Genomic DNA, 16,386 nt, shown 5'->3' with positions numbered 1-16,386 from the left:
TATATATATAAACCTGAACCTGAATATAAAACCCTGCAAACCCAGTAACTAAGAATCCTACTTTGATTCAAGACTTGCTATTAGACCGTCCTCACGGTAGAGGGCGCAGTTTGTTTTGCGTTTTCTCCAAACTGACCCCTGCCCTTCCACCGTCATGCGACCCTGACGAGTCTCACGTTTTTCCGTATGTGACCTCGGAGTGTCGGTGCTCAGATTCGCCTTAATCTGAATGAAAAAACTCTGGAAATTGTTTGGAAAAACTAATTTATTGAAAACCGCCCCGCGGCTGCCAGAGAATCGTTGGCCGTACTTCAGTGAGGTTAGCCGGGCTACCACCAGGGGAGGTGAAGAGGAAACATGGCTTCCGTGGAAGAACTGTCCCCGGCGTCAGGCCCGGTGTCTGCTCGGCTTCGAGAAGATGAAATAGACGACGATGAAGATGAAGATGTTAGCATATTTCCTCTCACTAATGTATCTTACCTGCGCTAACAAGAGTAAAGATGTAGTGTAATTTCCTGTTAGCCTGACTGTGCTAATAAGTGAGCTAACTGTTGTGCCTGTTACTAGTCTTCCCTGAGGTTCTGCTGCCATTAACAGGCCGATCAAGGCTTTAAACAGACTATAATCTCCCGTATAAGCTGATCTGTCTTAAATTGTTTTTATCGCGATAACTAACGGTGTTGTGTGTGTCTGCTTCAGCTGGATGAGACCCTGGTGGAGAGGTTGTGGGGTCTGACCGAGATGTTCCCGGACACAGTGAGGACAGCTGCGGAGACCTCCGCGCAGTGCTCGGTCTCCGTGTTAAAGAAGTTTTACAGGTACAGTCCCAGCAGTCAAACATGAGCAGAAACACAACAATGACGCACAAGTAATCAAAAATCAGAAATGTGTAAAGATGCCGATGTTGGACACAAATTAGTTTTATGGTTATTAAACGCTTAATATTTACTTGTAATATAAAAATATCTGTTTATTCAGAAATGAATGCGTTTCTGAAAGATCTGGACTTCAAGTTTTAGCTCCTTCAGATTGTTTTAAATGTCAGAATCAGAATCCTTGTTTCTGCACACAAACAAGGAATCATTATTCCTGGCTACAATCTTGCATATTTACTTTGTGTTTATTAATATGGATCATCTCTTTACAAATATATAAATTAGAAATGCAATTTGAGGACCTGCACTATTACCCAGAGGTGAGTAGAGTTCCTAAAAATGTACTGATTCCAAATGTTTTTCATTTGGAATCCAGAAATTTACTCAAGTAAAAGTAGAGATATTTCATAATGAAATTACAGTGCAGTAAAAATACTCCTAATTTTTATTTTTTTTTTCAAATCAGGTTATTCAAGTAAATGTAGTTCCTACCCAACTCTGAATAATAACAGATATCAAAACAGAATTTAATCACAAAAAAATACATATTTTCTCTTTGTGTGAAGAACTACATCTCAAAGTTAAATGTTATGTTTTTTATGATTTGGGAAATAAATTTGGAGAGTTTCCTTTAAAACATGAACTTCTGCTGATGCTGAATCTGAGGATGGGAAAAGCTTCAGTGGCTCGTCTCCTGCAGCAGAAGCTAACCTGCCTGTTGATGTTGTTGCAGCTTTTCCCGCTCGGCGCTGTGGGTGGGGACGACCTCCTTCATGATCCTGGTGCTGCCGGTGGTGTTCGAGACGGAGCGGCTTCAGCTGGAGCAGCAGCAGCTGCAGCAGCAGAGACAGGTCAGGCACCAGCGCCTCTGTGGACGGCTCACTGACTCTGACATAATGGGATTCAAAAAAATGATCTGCTAATGTTTTCAGGCGGGTTTATTTGTGAGGCACATTTCAGCAACAAGGCAGCTCAAAGTGCTTCACACCATAAAAACACAAACTGAGAACACACTGCTGAAATATTACGCTGTGTCGGGTACAGTCGTTACACATCAAAGTGTTTGTGTTTCATTTATTATGTTTCAGAAGCAGCTGTAACCAGGTGGGATTTTAGTCTAGATTTGCAGGAACTCAGTGTTTCAGTTTTCTGTAAGTTGGTTCAGATCTGTGGCGCATAGAAGCTGAATGCTGTCTCTCTGTGTTTGGCTCTGGGATGTTTTAAATACAATTACTGTAAAGACCAAATGAGTCCAGCCAGCTCTGGTTATCGTTACCGTTAAGCTATATGTTTTTATTTTATTAGCAGATAAAAGGATAAGAAGCGACTCAGTTTCAGTCCATCAGGTCAGTAACACTGACTGAAGTAGATTTCAGTGATTTGATGTGTTAATGGACAGGATTATGCTTATATAATGAGCATAATAAATGTAAATAATTACATTTATTTAATTTCCCTTTGGGATTAATAACGTATTTTTGAATTTTAATTGAATAACAAACAGTGGAAAAAACAATTGTAATTATTATTTATTCTTTTCTAGATCTTACATTGGTTGATGATACAGAGAGTTTTAATAAATCATTTAACCATCAGATGATACAGATGTTATGACAAATGTTGGTTCATTAATAAACAGATTTTCTGTGACAGAATGACACTAAACTACCATCCATATTGTTTTTCTGTCAGTAAGTTTGACAGTTTATGCCTTTTTAAATTTTCTATTTGTCTTCATTTTCAACATCCCACAAAAGAAAAATGTATATTTCTTCTTTTCTGCAAAAGTTTTGTTTCTATTTATTTAAAAACCTAAAAACAAACAAAATGAGGCTCTTTAAGAATGACAACACATTTCCTGAAGTAATACAACAAAGTAAATTTCCTTATTTTTCCTAAAAAAATTGCTTGGACTTTTAACTGAGCAACAATCTGAACAGATGTTTTGTTTGTTTGTAGATCCTGTTAGGACCCAACACTGCGATGTCGGGCGGGATGCCCGGCATGATGCCTGCTGCACCTGGCAAGGTGTGAGGACCAGGAGGAATCTGGGGAAATCTGCCTAGCAACAGCGCTCTGATTCGCCTCTCTCCTTGTGCTCAACGTCATGCAGAGACTGTAATCCAGGAGCAGCTATCGCTTCTGTCAACTCGTTTGTTTTTTTAGAGAAATACTGAAAGTAAATGTTTGTTGGATCAGAGTCAGGAAGGTTGTGGACGTTGTCTGAAGTCTGATCAGTGGTTCTGTCCTGGTAGGTAGAAACGTTGTGTTGGTATAAATGATGCCGCCATTTTTTTTTTTTTTTTTTTTTTCAATTCTATGTAAAGTTTTTTTTTTTCTTGTTGCCATTTAAGGAGAAAGTCTTATGCTTAAACATGTGTCACTTCTTTTTTGACTGCAACAATTAAAACCCATTGAAATAACTTAAAAGACTTCTGAGGATTTGATCTTCTGCTCAGGTAAACCTGAGAGAAAAACACTGGTCAGGTGAATTAGTCGGTACGTTTGACATCTAGCACTCTACCATCTCCACTGTGAGACACAGCGGTGGCAGCATCATGGTGTGGGAAACATGAGCAGATGCAATGAAGCTGGTAAGATTTGAGATGGTGAAATTTCCTCCTTTAAGGCAATAAAGTTTATTTATTCCTGGAGAAATAACCTTTAAATATATTTCTTTCCAGATTGCAAAACTTTGCTACTAATTGTATTTATAAGTGCAGTAAATACAGAAAGTTAAACCTAGATTGATCAGAATGACTTCTTTCTGTTGATGCATGTTTTTATTACAAAACATAAAAGTCATAATAAAGGTTTATTTCAATGATTATTCAGGTCTGTTTGTCTTATAAAAGAAACTAGAATGACAAAACTAAAGCATTATCAGAATAAAAAAAAAAAACAATTACACGTATGAAGTGGAACCATGTTTTTCTCAACAGACTCAGCTTTATTCACCAAATTTCTGCACACAAGCAAGAAATTTGACTTTTTCCTCTTTTAGACATTTAACATATAAGCAAGAGAAAATGAAAGGATTTTCTTTTTTGTAAATATTAATAGATATAGTTTTCACAAAAGATATTTTTTCTCTTTATAAAAACAAAGCGATGAAGTCCGAGTCCATTTTGATCTGTTTCTTAAATCAGCACCTAATGTTGCGTTCAATAGCGTTTCTATTCCTCGTTCAGGAGGGCTTCAAGGGGAATAAGCTGCCCGTGTCCTGTCAGTTTCTCAGACCAGATTCCCTATTAATGAATACACAATAGCATGGACATTAAATCTGGTTAGGTTCGTTGTGTAAAAACCAGCAACAGCCGATTAAACTTTATGATGGAGTGCTTAATTAGTTATGCGTTGATTTGACTAAGACAATCCAAATTTCCGCTAGTACTTGAATAAATCGCAGGTCCTAATTTCCCGCCAGTGACAGATGCTGTCCGTCAGAGGAAACAAAAGGCGATAGTTTTATTTTAGGACTGGGTTTCTTTTATATATATATATATATTATCTGGTATTGAATTATTATTATTATTATTATTATTATTATTATTATTATTATTATTATTATTTGCTAACATAACCAGAACCAACTAATTCCAACCTCTTTAGTTTATTTTTCAGTCGGTATTTTGTGAATCAAGAGCTAGCTTCCGATTGAGCTAGCTGCTCTGCTTTTTGGCTAAAACCTCCTTTAAGTGATAAAATTGAACGTGTAAAATTTTATATTTCATTTTTAAGCTTCATTCTGAATTGAAAATGAAATTCGCTGAGGATCAAGTTGTTGATGATGATACAGGTTTCCAGGATAACGAGGTAAGATCGATAGCTAATACAGTTTAGCCTTTTCCTAAAAATGTAGGTATTAATAAATAATATGACTGAATAATTTAGAAGTGATTTCCGTCTGTTTTTGTGTTTTAATATGATTATTTCTTCTGAATCAAACAGGAGTCGTTTTTTCAAGACATTGACCTCCTACAGAAACATGGGATAGTAAGTGAAATATCATAGAATCACCTGGAAAATGTAGTTTTTAACGTTATGACTACAAGCTAAATGTATATCATTTAGATTTTATGAGTAACACAAAATTGTGTAAATAAGATCAGATTCATGTCTCAGAATGGCCTAGTCAAAGTCCAGTAATAAGGCCCATTGATAATTTTTATCACAATATTTTGTGGTAATATTGTGATAATGATAAACATGATGATAATAACTGGTTATTGCTACTTATTTAGGTAACTGTGTGTCTCAGACTGTCACATCACAAACTCTGCTCTGAAAACATTCCTGTCACATGACCTGCATAAAGTAACCGCATTTATATGTTCAAGTTCATTGACATTTATTGATGTTCTTGGGGAACAAACAGTGAAGAAAATAATACAAATAACAATCCTAACAATGTGGTCATATTTTTATTTTTTACTTCATTATCCGGAATTTATTCTGACAGAGATAAATCAAAATTTTTATAAGAAATTTTATCACGATAAATGATAAATGCCTATTACAGAGGCTCTCTGAATGAGGCTCAAGTTTAAAAATCTACTTGTCCAAAACTGTTAAAGACCCAAAATGACGGTTCATTTTTCCTTCTCTTCTCAGCTTTGAACTGTTTGTGCCTATTGCATCAAATCCTAATAAATGCTGTGAATTTTGTGGTTATAAAGAGACAGAGTGTATTATTTTGTGTTTTTGTCCAGAACATGGCGGACATTAAGAAGCTGAAGTCGGTGGGAATCTGCACCGTTAAAGGGATCCAGATGACGACGCGCAAAGCTCTGTGCAACATCAAGGGCCTGTCGGAGGCCAAGGTGGAGAAAATCAAGGAGGCGGCAGGAAAGATGCTGGTTAGACGCCCCTCTGTTATTCTGTTACGCAGAAATGGACAGGAGCGTAGCTCTGAGTCATTTTGGTTTTCCTGAGCAGAACGTTGGATTCCAGACGGCCTTCGAGTACAGCGCCAGGAGGAAGCAGGTTTTCCACGTGACGACGGGCAGCCAGGAGTTTGAGTTAAGATCGCAAAGTTCAGCTGCTGCGTGTTTTATCTGGGTTCACTCATGTGTGTGTGTGTGTGTGTGTGTGTGTGTGTGTGCAGTAAGCTGCTGGGTGGAGGGATAGAGAGCATGGCCATCACTGAGGCCTTCGGAGGTGAGAAGACATGTCGCTTTTTAAATTGTTATGTAACAAACTAATAATAAACTAAAAGATCTTTTTATTTAATGATCTGATTTTCCTCAGAGTTTCGGACGGGAAAAACGCAGCTTTCTCACACACTCTGTGGTGAGCAAGTCCTGCTACACATCAGCTTCACTATCATTTATTATGGTTATATTGTACCTTACTCTGACTAGTTTTTAATAATTTGTGGTTATATTTTCATATTTTGTGGCTGTTTTGTTACGTGACGTGTGTTTCGCCCCTCCAGTCACGGCCCAGCTGCCAGGTGAAGACGGATACTCCGGTGGGAAAGTCATCTTCATCGATACGGAGAACACCTTGTATCCTTAGAGCAAGTTTATCCTTCTTTCCTTTCCTTCTATTTTTCCTGCTTGTTCTTTTTCTCCCTCTGTTTTTCCATTAATGGATCCTTTCTTTCCTCTTTTCTTCCTTCCTTTGTCGTTTCCTTCTTTCTTCCTGCCTTTCTTTCTTTTGTTCCTCCTTTCTTCCTTTCTCTCTACCTTGTTTCCTTCTCTGCTTTCGTCCTTCCTCTTGTCCTTTCTTAATTTCTTTCTTCCTTCCTACTTTCTTTCCATTTCATCCTTCTTCCTTCCTTCCTTTCCTTTTTTTATTACTTTTTGTGTTGCACTTTCCTCTTTTCTTTTCTTCTTTCCTTGTATCCTTCCTTCTTTCTGTCCTTATTTAGTTTGATTCTTCCTGTCAGTTCGACTCAGACGCCCAGAATAAGAGATAAAAAAAACATTTTTAAACAGGCTATAAATCTGAATTAAAATCAGGCTAAGGCTGTTCTTCTGTATGTTGTGACCTTTGACCTCCTTGCAGCCGCCCAGACCGGTTGCGGGACATTGCAGACCGGTTCAACGTGGATCACGACGCCGTGCTGGACAACGTGCTTTACGCCCGCGCCTACACCAGTACGACCAGCTCAGCGTCCACTTCCTGAAGCCTTGTTGTGACTTCCTGTCTGAGCGACAGGAAGTCACAACAGGAAGTTGCTGTTCCTGCAGGCGAACACCAGATGGAGCTGCTGGACTTCGTAGCAGCAAAGTTTCATGAAGAAGGCGGCGTGTTCAAGCTGCTGGTGAGCTGCAAACCTCTGATTGATTTCCTGCTGCGTCAGGAAGGTAATCATCGATAGTTTGACCTTTTCCATCCTGAAACACTCACAGGTGATTTCAAGGTTTGGAAAGTCCTGGAAAGTCCTTGATATTCTAACTGCAGAGTTTCATAATGAAGCGCAATGAAATATTTAATTCCACCTAAATTAAGAAAACAAAACTTACAGTTGAAACCAGATATTTTCACACACAGAAGGTTTTTATTTTCACTCTCTGAAGTTAAGTAACATTAAACTTTTCTGGTTTTATTTTAGTTAGAATCATGAAAATTATTTCTATTTGCTAAAAGCCAGAAAACGTAAAGAGAACATTTTTTATTTGATTTTTGAATAGTTATTATTTCTGATGACTCAGTCACTCATCGACCCGTGTAATTGAAATAAACACTGACTCATATTTTATACTTTAAATGTTACTGAAATTGGAGATTTGTTTTTGTTAAATTAATGTTTTGTTATTGAACCAGTAATGAGGTTTATAAAACAATACATTCGGTTATATTTTAGTTTTACTGGTCCCTGCTGTGTAACAGTATATTAAAAACACGATGGTGAATTTAAACTGTATTTTAGTTAATTTGTGTTGTTTTTATCTCCCAATTTGTGCTGTAAAAGTTTGAAGACGTAGATGTTTCTATGGAAACGGTCCTGCGTTCACGCCGCCCTGTCGGCTCTTCCTCTTCAGATCATCGACTCCATCATGGCTCTGTTCAGAGTGGACTTCTCCGGCCGCGGGGAGCTGGCCGAGCGGCAGCAGAAGCTGGCCCAGATGCTCTCCAGGCTGCAGAAGATCTCTGAAGGTGGGAACCAGAACCAGGATGGGTTCTGGTTCTGGTTCTGGCTCAGTTTGAGCTCAAAGGACATCTGAGAGTCTCACTGAATCTTTACTCCAGTGTTAATACGTCTGGAGATGGGAACTGATGAGAATTTATCTGTACCGATTCCATAATCGATTCTCAGTGAGTTTGGAAATAAAGTCTTTAATTTAAAAAGTACACCATGTTGCATTCAGTTCAAACTCGATTAAAACAGGAAGAATCCGTCTGTTAAATGAACATTTAACATGAAATTAACCTTGAACAGACAAGTCCTCATCGCCTGCAGACCAATTCAATAAACTGGATTATTAATTAGGTTCATCAGATTAATCGTGATGAACCCATTATTGAAATAATCATCAACTAATTTAGTAACTGACTGTTTAGTTGTTGACTTACCAGCCAGAAATCACTTGCTTTGACGGCTATTAAAGAGTAAATATCCACTAAGAAAAACTCTGAAATTGAGAATTTTTCTAGAAAAAAATCTAAATTTTCCTCTTTTGCTCATTTTTTTTCAATCTACAATGCTCTAATAATTTGCTGCATTTGTGTCGGTTGTGCATGAAGCTCCACTTCTGCTTTTCTAAGATGCATGGTTGTATAACTGCTCATCTGATAGCAGTTGGGGGCGTGGCCAGCAGCTGCTTATTTGGATTTAAAGCAACAGAGACATTAAAACAGCCCACTCTGAAGGATTTTCAGCAAAAACTAGCATGTTTTGTATAGGCCACAGATTGATCCTGTTTAGGGAAGCACCATAGGTCACGTTAAGGTTCATCTGGTTTCTGTTTCCTGTCTGTTTTCATCCGTTCATCTCGTCCTCAGAGTACAACGTCGCCGTGTTCGTTACCAACCAGATGACGGCGGATCCCGGAGCAGGAATGACGTAAGAGCCGAGAAAGCCCCGCCTCCTCCCGGCCTCTAGTCTGCTTCTTTAAACCTTTTGATGTTTCAGATTTCAGGCCGACCCCAAGAAGCCGATCGGCGGACACATCCTGGCCCACGCCTCCACCACCCGCATCAGCCTGAGGAAGGGCCGCGGCGAGATGAGGATCGCCAAGATATTTGACAGGTGAGCCGTCGCTCCACAGAACCTCTAGCTTGTCGGCCATATTTACGGTTTTGATGGATCTGTTTGTGATTGTTCTAGCCCTGATATGCCTGAGAATGAAGCCACGTTTGCCATCTCTGGAGGAGGAGTTACTGACGCTAAAGAGTGAAGCATCTAATCCACCTGTTCACACATGATTAATATTTATTATCTTTATTTATTATTTTAACCTCTATTTATTGGAGTCACATCCATATATTCATTAAAAGTTGTTCCGTTGATGTCGTACTTCAGTAATTTTACTAACTGTTATATGTGTGCTCTCAGTTGTGATGCTTCAGTTCACTGAAAGTTTAATTAAATCATAAAATGAGTTAAATCTGGGAGTTTTCTCACTTTTATTTGGATTAATAACTAGAAATGTTAGAACAAATCAGTTAAATTCACAAGTATGGATAGAAAAACATCAAACACTGTTACCATTATGGGAGGTGTATAACTATGCATACATAAAATAAATTAAAATATTTTTCCTCCCTTTCTGAAGTTTAATTAGACCAAAATTATCATGTTTTACATCAGTTAAAATCACTGAAATTATTTTCATTTGCTAAAATCCAAAGAAGTTGGTCAGAACATTTTTTGTAAATTTATTTAAACTCTGGGGTGAAAAATGATATTATCTGGTAATAAAGTTTTCCACCAGAGAACAAAGTCAGAAGGTTTGAAGCAGCATTTATGTTAAATGAATGTAATAATTATATTATGGACGGGTGTCCAAGGTGCGGGTAATAAAAAAAAGTAGCTCAAGTAAATAACAGAGTAAATGTAACCGGTCACCACCCCACTCTGTTCAAGTGCTGCTAATCTTACTCTGTCCGCCTCTGTTTAAATAGTAAAACGCGTTGGTTTCAGTGGTGGCGCCATGCCGCCCCCTGGTGGCGCCAGCGGGACTTGCAGCTCGCTCCGGGCGCAGCGCTACTCGCAGATCCATATGCTGGTGAAAGCCAGACTGAATCGCTATGGGAACTTCACCAGGCGAGTTCCTCCGAGTCTGAACCAAAGCAGCAACTCATCGCGTCTGAACGGAACCGCAGAACCGGCCCACCTTGACTCGGAGGGCGGCCTACAAGTTGTTCAACTCCAGAAGAAGAAGAAGAAGCCATGGACTCGAGAGACACAGCCCCGGATTCATGGGAGCAGGAGGAGGATGCCGAGGCCCCGGCTCCCGCGGCGGAGCTCCCAGCCGCCTTCGCCGCCCTCAATGTGAACGCCAAGCCGTTCGTCCCCAACGTGAACGCCCCGGTGTTTGTGCCGAGCTTCCTTCAGGCCAGCAGCGCCGGAATCCCGGCTTCAGACGGTGGGTGAACGCCAGTCAGCTGGAAGTTAGCCCAGGCTGCTAGCTCTGATGCTAGCTTAGCTTTCCTGCTTCAGTTAATCACGTTTCAGCCGCTGATCAACACGTCGGCCCGTCAGCCGGGGCTGTGTTAGTGGAACAGCTATGCTGCAACATATTTACGCTCATATTTATACGTAAGATACGAGCAGGATGTTGTGGGCATTTCTGAAAGTTGTGCTTGCTGTGCTGTGTGTCCCCTCAGGTCCTCCGGAACCAGCTGCTAGCATGGAGGTGACGGACACAGCCGGTACGCACCCCGAACTCCACATGTTCTGCTTCCAGTCTCGCCGTTTGTCACGGTTTGGCGTGAAAGTGGGGCTCTTTTCATGTATTCACACCCGGTTTTGGACCCACGCTTATGTTGGTGGCTGCTCCTTATTTGGGTTTCTGGCCCTGGATGGTCCCTGTGCATGGGGGCTACGCAGAGAAAATGATGCAACCTCGCTCTGCCCGGCTCAAAATAGACATCCCATTGACACTTGGTGTGATGGGCGCCATGCTGCTGGCCCTGGGCCCCCCGCCGGTTGTGATCCTGCAGAGGAATGCTGTCAGAAACTGCTGGTTCTGTCCTTCATAGGGCGATCAGTTAGATACTGCTTTATTTTCAGTTGTAGTCACATCAGCAGATAAATCTGTCCTTTTTATTGGCTTAACCTGTTATTTTTGTCACCAGTTGCCATCCATACCAGTTAGTTTTGCCCTCTGCTCACTTTCTAGTTCCCTGTTTGTCACCTTTCCTCATGTCCTCATTCAACCTCCCTGTAGTTTAAGTTTCTTTTTCCAAACATATTGTGTTTTGTCACTAAGAGCTGTTTATACCAGTTAGTTCTGGTTTCTGTGTTTTAGATCCTCGTTTTCTTGTTCCATCTGTCTCCGTCCCTCATGTCACTGAATCACCCTCCCTGTAGTTTAAAAGCCAGTTTCTTTTCCTCCTCTTCAGATTTTTCCTTTACAGATCGATTTTATTCTCCATGCCGGTTTCTCTCTCTTGCCTGGTTTTTTTTCCAGTTTGTTGTTCCATCTCCATTTTGTCTTGTTTAATTTCATTTGTCTGCGTTTAGTTAATAAAACATGACAGAAGGACATTTTTCCAGACTTGCCTGTTATCATGCAGGATGAGTTTGTCTTTAAATCCAGAGCTGGGTGGATTTCTGAGTTGCTCACTTGCAGTTTGTGGAGGCAGAGAAGGAAACGTACTGAACAGTTGCAGTGACGGTCTCACCATCTCAGAGTTGCAGAAATGAGAGGCGTGTTTGGCAAAATGTTCTTTTCTTCCTGTCTTGATGAGAGACTCGGCTTCTTGTTCCGTGTGTTTACTAGATTCTTTACGATGGACATCAAATGATGCATAATTGTGACATGGAAGTGAAATTATTGATTGGGTTTTGAATAATTTTACAAATAAAAAGATGTGGCATGCATTTATGTTCACCTGCAATTTTTAGCTCAATAAAATTTCTGATGGTTATTTTACAACAGGATTTGACAAACAAGGGGGATTTTACAGGTTATTTTTCTTTTGGATGCTAAATTATTGCCTCTGAAATAAACTGCAGCCCATTTTTGTGTTTATAATCTAAAGGAAGTTTGAGACATGAAATTGCAATAAAATCAATTAAACTTAGTGGGATGTGTAGATTTGCAAACTGCAACTGCTAATTTGAATTGATTTTATTTAAATTTTATGTCTCAAGCTTTCTTTAAACACAAAAATCCACTGCAGGTTATTCCAGAAGCAAAAATTTAGCAAAACAACTTACAAAATTAGCTTTATGTCAAATCCTGTTGAAAATTAACCCCTATAAGAATTTTATTAAGCAAAAAAACAAAAAAATGAGGTTAACATAAACGAATGCCACATGAAGCACAGCTCATCCCCTGCTCTGCTCCTTCAAACTAGCCAGCAGCAATTAGCAAACTGCTGCTCTGAGCAACCCTGGTAAAACATTAATGGAGGAGCCATGTTGGGATGACGTCCTGGGGGCGGAGCTTCAGAAAGAGCAGGAGCTTCTTAAAGAGACAGAGGCCCAATTTTAAGGAGTTAAATTAGGAAGTAAATTTTGTGATCATATTTGAGATGTATACCATTTTTTATCAGCTGAAGGTAGCAATTACTTTATTATGCTATAAAATGGCTCTATGTGCCTGAAAAACATGATACTGCGCCTTTAACACTTTGTTTTGGCTGCTTCCTTCCTGTAAAGGAAGGAAGTGACCATATTTGGAGAAGGAGGAGGAGCTTCAGAATTATTTGTTAGATTATCTGCAGCAGGGTTGAACATATCGTTTATCATGTATCATAAAAAAAATCCTTGACTAGAGTTTTGACTTGCTGTCTTAAAAAAATTCCAATTAATGTTATATAAAAAAAAAAAAGTTACTTTATTTTGCTGACACTGCTGGCAGAGGAGGAAAGGTGGGCCAGTGTTGTGGGAAACGTTCAGTACTGGCCCTTTAAATAAGAAAAGCACAAGCCGTGACATCATCATCTAACACTTCCTGTCGTCTTCATTTCTACCAGTAGTAACATCCTGTTGTGACTCGTGTGAGAAAAGTGTTTATATTGAAGTTTAGCGAAATACAGTAATTTTGATTGAGCTGAAAACTTTTTATTGAAAAACATAATTTTCTTTTTCCAAAATGGTGTTTCCAGTAAGCCAGTTTATTCTTGTAATTTCAGTTTGTGCAGTTTTATGGTGAATAGTAGAGCCGCGCCCCGCCTCACCAGGTACGGGAGCTGCAGTGACCAAAATACTTCACGTCTGTCTCCCCTTCCCTGTTAATTTGCGTTTCGTTGTGGATTCCATTTTGTTTTTAAGTTCTGCGGTTCCGTCCGTGTTTTGACGGAAACCATGGGCCGTGGTTTCAGGAGTGAAGAGTCGTCTGTGTGTGTTTCCAGCACCAGTGGAGAACGGAAACACAGAGGCTGACATGGCGGCGGAGGAGGAAACGTGGGAGCAGAAGGAGGAGCCCGGGGGAGGCGAGGGAGGCGGCGGGCAGGAGGAGCTGGGAACGGAGGGGGGCGGCGAAGAAGGCGGCGCCGCGGGGAGAGAGGATGAGGAGATGATGGAGGAGGAAGAGGAGGAGATCCCCCTCCCTAAGGTGGCCCCGCCGCCGCCTGATGCTCCCAAGAAGGAACACGTGAACGTCGTCTTCATCGGTCACGTCGGTGCGTACGCTTCCTCTCTGCGCCTCTTTCTTCTTCTTCTGCAGTTTTATTCACATAAAAGATGTTTAACGTTTGGTTTTTCTGCTCCAGATGCTGGTAAATCCACCATCGGAGGGCAGATCATGTGAGGTTTCATCATGTTCTTCCACACCAACCTGCTGAATTACACCACTGAGCGTTACATGCCACACCCACAGGGGGCAGTGCAGCACTCGGCTAAAACCTGTCAGCCAATCACAAACCACTTCCTGTTAGGAATTAAACATGGCGTCTGGAGACTCAGAGAGGCTGAGCTACTTTTAAAAGCTATTAGAATCTAAAGTTAATGAAGCAGAAGACAGTCGACTGGGAATCATGTTAAACAAACATGGAGGTTGAGCGGCATTGAGCCTCCATGTTGGGGAGGGAAAGCTGCTGTGAAGCAGCTGATCTTCCTGCTTTCCAACTCGACGCATTGAGCAGTTAGGCTTCTAGAAAACAAGTGTCTGCATAAACATGAGAAGTTTCCATAAAATACCAAAACTTTCATTTTACTTATATTTTGGTCTGTTTAATTATATCAATTTAAAATATTAAGTGATTGATAATCAGTTACTTTGTTCCAAATCTTTTTTGCTCTGTGGGCTTTCAGGTACCTCACTGGGATGGTGGACAAGCGAACGCTGGAGAAATACGAACGAGAGGCGAAGGAGAAGAACAGGGAGACATGGTGAGCCAGGCGCTCCGGGTTCTGGTTCTGGTCACGTCTGGACATTCTGGGTCTCAGCAGTAAGTCGGGATAACGGTTGGCTGTTGCAGGTATTTGTCGTGGGCTCTGGACACCAACCAGGAGGAGAGAGACAAGGGCAAGACGGTGGAGGTGGGGAGGGCTTACTTTGAGACGGAGAAGAAACATTTCACCATCCTGGACGCGCCGGGACACAAGAGCTTCGTCCCCAACATGATCGGCGGCGCGTCGCAGGCCGACCTGGCGGTTCTGGTGAGGAGCAACTCAAGTTCTGCTCAAAACATCTTTAATGCAGCAGTTAGTAAACTACACACAGCTGGACTCTCGTTACGTTCAAAGGCTGCTACACTGGACATTATTTGGGGGTACCACAGTAAAAGAGGTCTAAATACAAATGTATGCCACACTTTTCAGATTTCTGGGGTAAATAATTGTACTTTGAGTTAATTTGCCTTGAAATCCACCTGAAGTTTCTAGTTGGAAGGAGTTTGAAGCTTATGCTACGCTAATGCTAACAGACTAGTCATAAACATGACGCTAGAATGTTTTACCGACATGGCAGATAGCCAAAGCTAATATGAAAGCGCTAAACTGAGCCATTTTTATACCACCATGTATTAATGATGCAATGTGCTACAACATGGTGTATCGCCCCCACCAGGATCAGGTTTGTCATGACACGTCTACCTGCACAGTTCGAGCTTTAGGGACAAACTTTCACTGGTTTCAGTCTTATTGCAAATGTTGGGGAATCTAAGTAAACGTTTTCAAAGTTAGCAAAAAAGTTAACGTTTAGCTTTTTTTTATCCAAGGTGAATGAAAAGTTAGCTCCACTGTTAGCGGCCGTTAGCCCGCCGCTGCCTGACGGTAATTAGCTCTTCTGATTGATCATCCGTCTTGTTTCAGGTCATTTCGGCCAGAAAAGGCGAGTTTGAGACGGGCTTTGAGAAGGGCGGCCAGACGCGGGAGCACGCCATGCTAGCTAAAACAGCCGGCGTTAAACATCTGATCGTTCTGGTCAACAAGATGGATGACCCCACCGTGAACTGGAGCCTCGAAAGGTGACGGCTATTGAACACCCAGATAATTTTACACACACAGACAGGTTGCCGTCGCCATAGCTACCAGGCTGTCCTGTGTTGGCTTCCTGCAGGTATGAGGAGTGTAAAGAGAAGCTGGTGCCATTTTTAAAGAAGGTGGGCTTCAACCCAAAGAAGGACATCCACTTCATGCCTTGTTCTGGACTCACAGGTGCCAACCTCAAAGACCCAGTGCCCGAGTGTCCCTGGTACACGTAAGTCTGAAGCACATCCTCTGGGAACGAAGCACCGGGTAACCATGGCAACAGAGGTAGCCATGGCAGAGACAGGAAGTGACCTCAGCTAGCTTCGGGGTCATACAGGAAGCGGTTAAAACGCAGCTCGGCTCTCCATTAAAGGGCCGGCGAGCGCCTTACTGGACCTGACCGGTTGGACTAAAGGCCCATTGTTATCCATCCGTACATCCATCCATCCATCCAACCATCCGTCCATCCAACTATCCATCCATCCATCCAACCATCCGTCCATCCAACTATCCATCCATCCATCCATCCACCCATCCAACCATCCATCCATCAAACTATCCATCCATCCATCCGTACATCCATCCATCCATCCATCCATCCATCCAACTATCCATCCATCCATCCAACCATCCATCCATCAAACTATCCATCCATCCATCCATCCGTACATCCATCCATCCATCCAACTATCCATCCATCCAACCATCCATCCATCCAACTATCCATCCATCCAACCAACCAATCATCCACCCATCCAACCATCCATCCATCAAACTATCCATCCATCCATCCGTACATCCAACCATCCATCCGTCCATCCATCCAACTATCCATCCATCCAACCATCCAACCAACCAACCATCCATCCATCCATCCAACCATCCGTCCATCCAACTATCCATCCATCCAACCATCCGTCCATCCAACTATCCATCCATCCATCCAACCATCCGTCCATCCAACTATCCATC

At 41.4% G+C, this 16,386-nt stretch overlaps 3 protein-coding genes and 1 long non-coding RNA gene across 5 annotated transcripts in view; 3 read left to right on the top strand and 1 right to left on the bottom strand.

The window, feature by feature from the left end:
- The first annotated feature begins 118 nt into the window (after positions 1 to 118).
- tomm22 (translocase of outer mitochondrial membrane 22 homolog (yeast)) lies at positions 119 to 3,147 on the top strand. Its single transcript, XM_015038763.1, has 4 exons — positions 119 to 447; positions 700 to 818; positions 1,609 to 1,726; positions 2,835 to 3,147. Exons 1-4 carry the CDS (start codon positions 358 to 360, stop codon positions 2,907 to 2,909), a joined length of 402 nt encoding a protein of 133 aa, XP_014894249.1. The 5' UTR covers positions 119 to 357; the 3' UTR covers positions 2,910 to 3,147.
- A 1,271-nt stretch (positions 3,148 to 4,418) lies between these two features.
- dmc1 (DNA meiotic recombinase 1) lies at positions 4,419 to 9,433 on the top strand. Of its 2 annotated transcripts, XM_015038758.1 has the most exons (13): positions 4,419 to 4,691; positions 4,827 to 4,871; positions 5,588 to 5,734; positions 5,814 to 5,896; positions 5,983 to 6,035; positions 6,126 to 6,167; positions 6,313 to 6,385; positions 6,888 to 6,979; positions 7,073 to 7,146; positions 7,868 to 7,982; positions 8,829 to 8,889; positions 8,959 to 9,075; positions 9,154 to 9,433. In XM_015038758.1, exons 1-13 carry the CDS (start codon positions 4,635 to 4,637, stop codon positions 9,221 to 9,223), a joined length of 1,029 nt encoding a protein of 342 aa, XP_014894244.1. In that variant the 5' UTR covers positions 4,419 to 4,634; the 3' UTR covers positions 9,224 to 9,433. The 2 variants fall into 2 exon arrangements, 1 of the variants encoding a protein (XP_014894244.1); XR_001425790.1 differs by lacking the exon at positions 9,154 to 9,433 and having other exon boundaries at positions 7,798 to 7,982; positions 8,959 to 8,985.
- Positions 8,008 to 16,386, bottom strand: part of LOC106951313 (uncharacterized) — a 14,296-nt gene continuing 5,917 nt past the window's right edge. The window contains exons 2-3 of the long non-coding RNA XR_001425791.1: positions 13,790 to 13,793; positions 8,008 to 8,023 (exon numbers count right to left, since the gene is read on the bottom strand). This is a non-coding gene — a long non-coding RNA (uncharacterized LOC106951313). The remainder of the gene's footprint in view (positions 8,024 to 13,789; positions 13,794 to 16,386) is intronic.
- gspt1 (G1 to S phase transition 1) overlaps positions 9,887 to 16,386 on the top strand; it is a 13,357-nt gene continuing 6,857 nt past the window's right edge. The window contains exons 1-8 of the mRNA XM_015038751.1: positions 9,887 to 10,414; positions 10,656 to 10,700; positions 13,353 to 13,622; positions 13,713 to 13,746; positions 14,254 to 14,331; positions 14,421 to 14,601; positions 15,256 to 15,410; positions 15,503 to 15,643. Coding sequence (XP_014894237.1) covers positions 10,219 to 10,414; positions 10,656 to 10,700; positions 13,353 to 13,622; positions 13,713 to 13,746; positions 14,254 to 14,331; positions 14,421 to 14,601; positions 15,256 to 15,410; positions 15,503 to 15,643 — 1,100 coding nt within the window. The 5' untranslated portion in view covers positions 9,887 to 10,218. The remainder of the gene's footprint in view (positions 10,415 to 10,655; positions 10,701 to 13,352; positions 13,623 to 13,712; positions 13,747 to 14,253; positions 14,332 to 14,420; positions 14,602 to 15,255; positions 15,411 to 15,502; positions 15,644 to 16,386) is intronic.

The sequence above is a fragment of the Poecilia latipinna genome, unplaced genomic scaffold (assembly GCF_001443285.1).
Source record: "Poecilia latipinna isolate Pla-1442-1.1 unplaced genomic scaffold, P_latipinna-1.0 Scaffold451, whole genome shotgun sequence".
In the NCBI taxonomy this organism is placed as follows: Eukaryota; Metazoa; Chordata; class Actinopteri; order Cyprinodontiformes; family Poeciliidae; genus Poecilia; species Poecilia latipinna.
This window is presented reverse-complemented; position numbering and strand designations above follow the sequence as displayed.

Excerpts from the sequence above, each read along its gene's own strand:
- tomm22 (XM_015038763.1), top strand. The coding sequence starts at position 358 with ATGGCTTCCGTGGAAGAACTGTCCCCGGCGTCAGGCCCGGTGTCTGCT. Across the intron at positions 448-699 it reads ACGACGATGAAGATGAAGAT|CTGGATGAGACCCTGGTGGA; the intron begins GTTAGCATATTT and ends TGTCTGCTTCAG. Across the intron at positions 819-1,608 it reads GTGTTAAAGAAGTTTTACAG|CTTTTCCCGCTCGGCGCTGT; the intron begins GTACAGTCCCAG and ends ATGTTGTTGCAG.
- dmc1 (XM_015038758.1), top strand. The coding sequence starts at position 4,635 with ATGAAATTCGCTGAGGATCAAGTTGTTGATGATGATACAGGTTTCCAG. Across the intron at positions 4,872-5,587 it reads TCCTACAGAAACATGGGATA|AACATGGCGGACATTAAGAA; the intron begins GTAAGTGAAATA and ends GTTTTTGTCCAG. Across the intron at positions 6,036-6,125 it reads CATCACTGAGGCCTTCGGAG|AGTTTCGGACGGGAAAAACG; the intron begins GTGAGAAGACAT and ends GATTTTCCTCAG.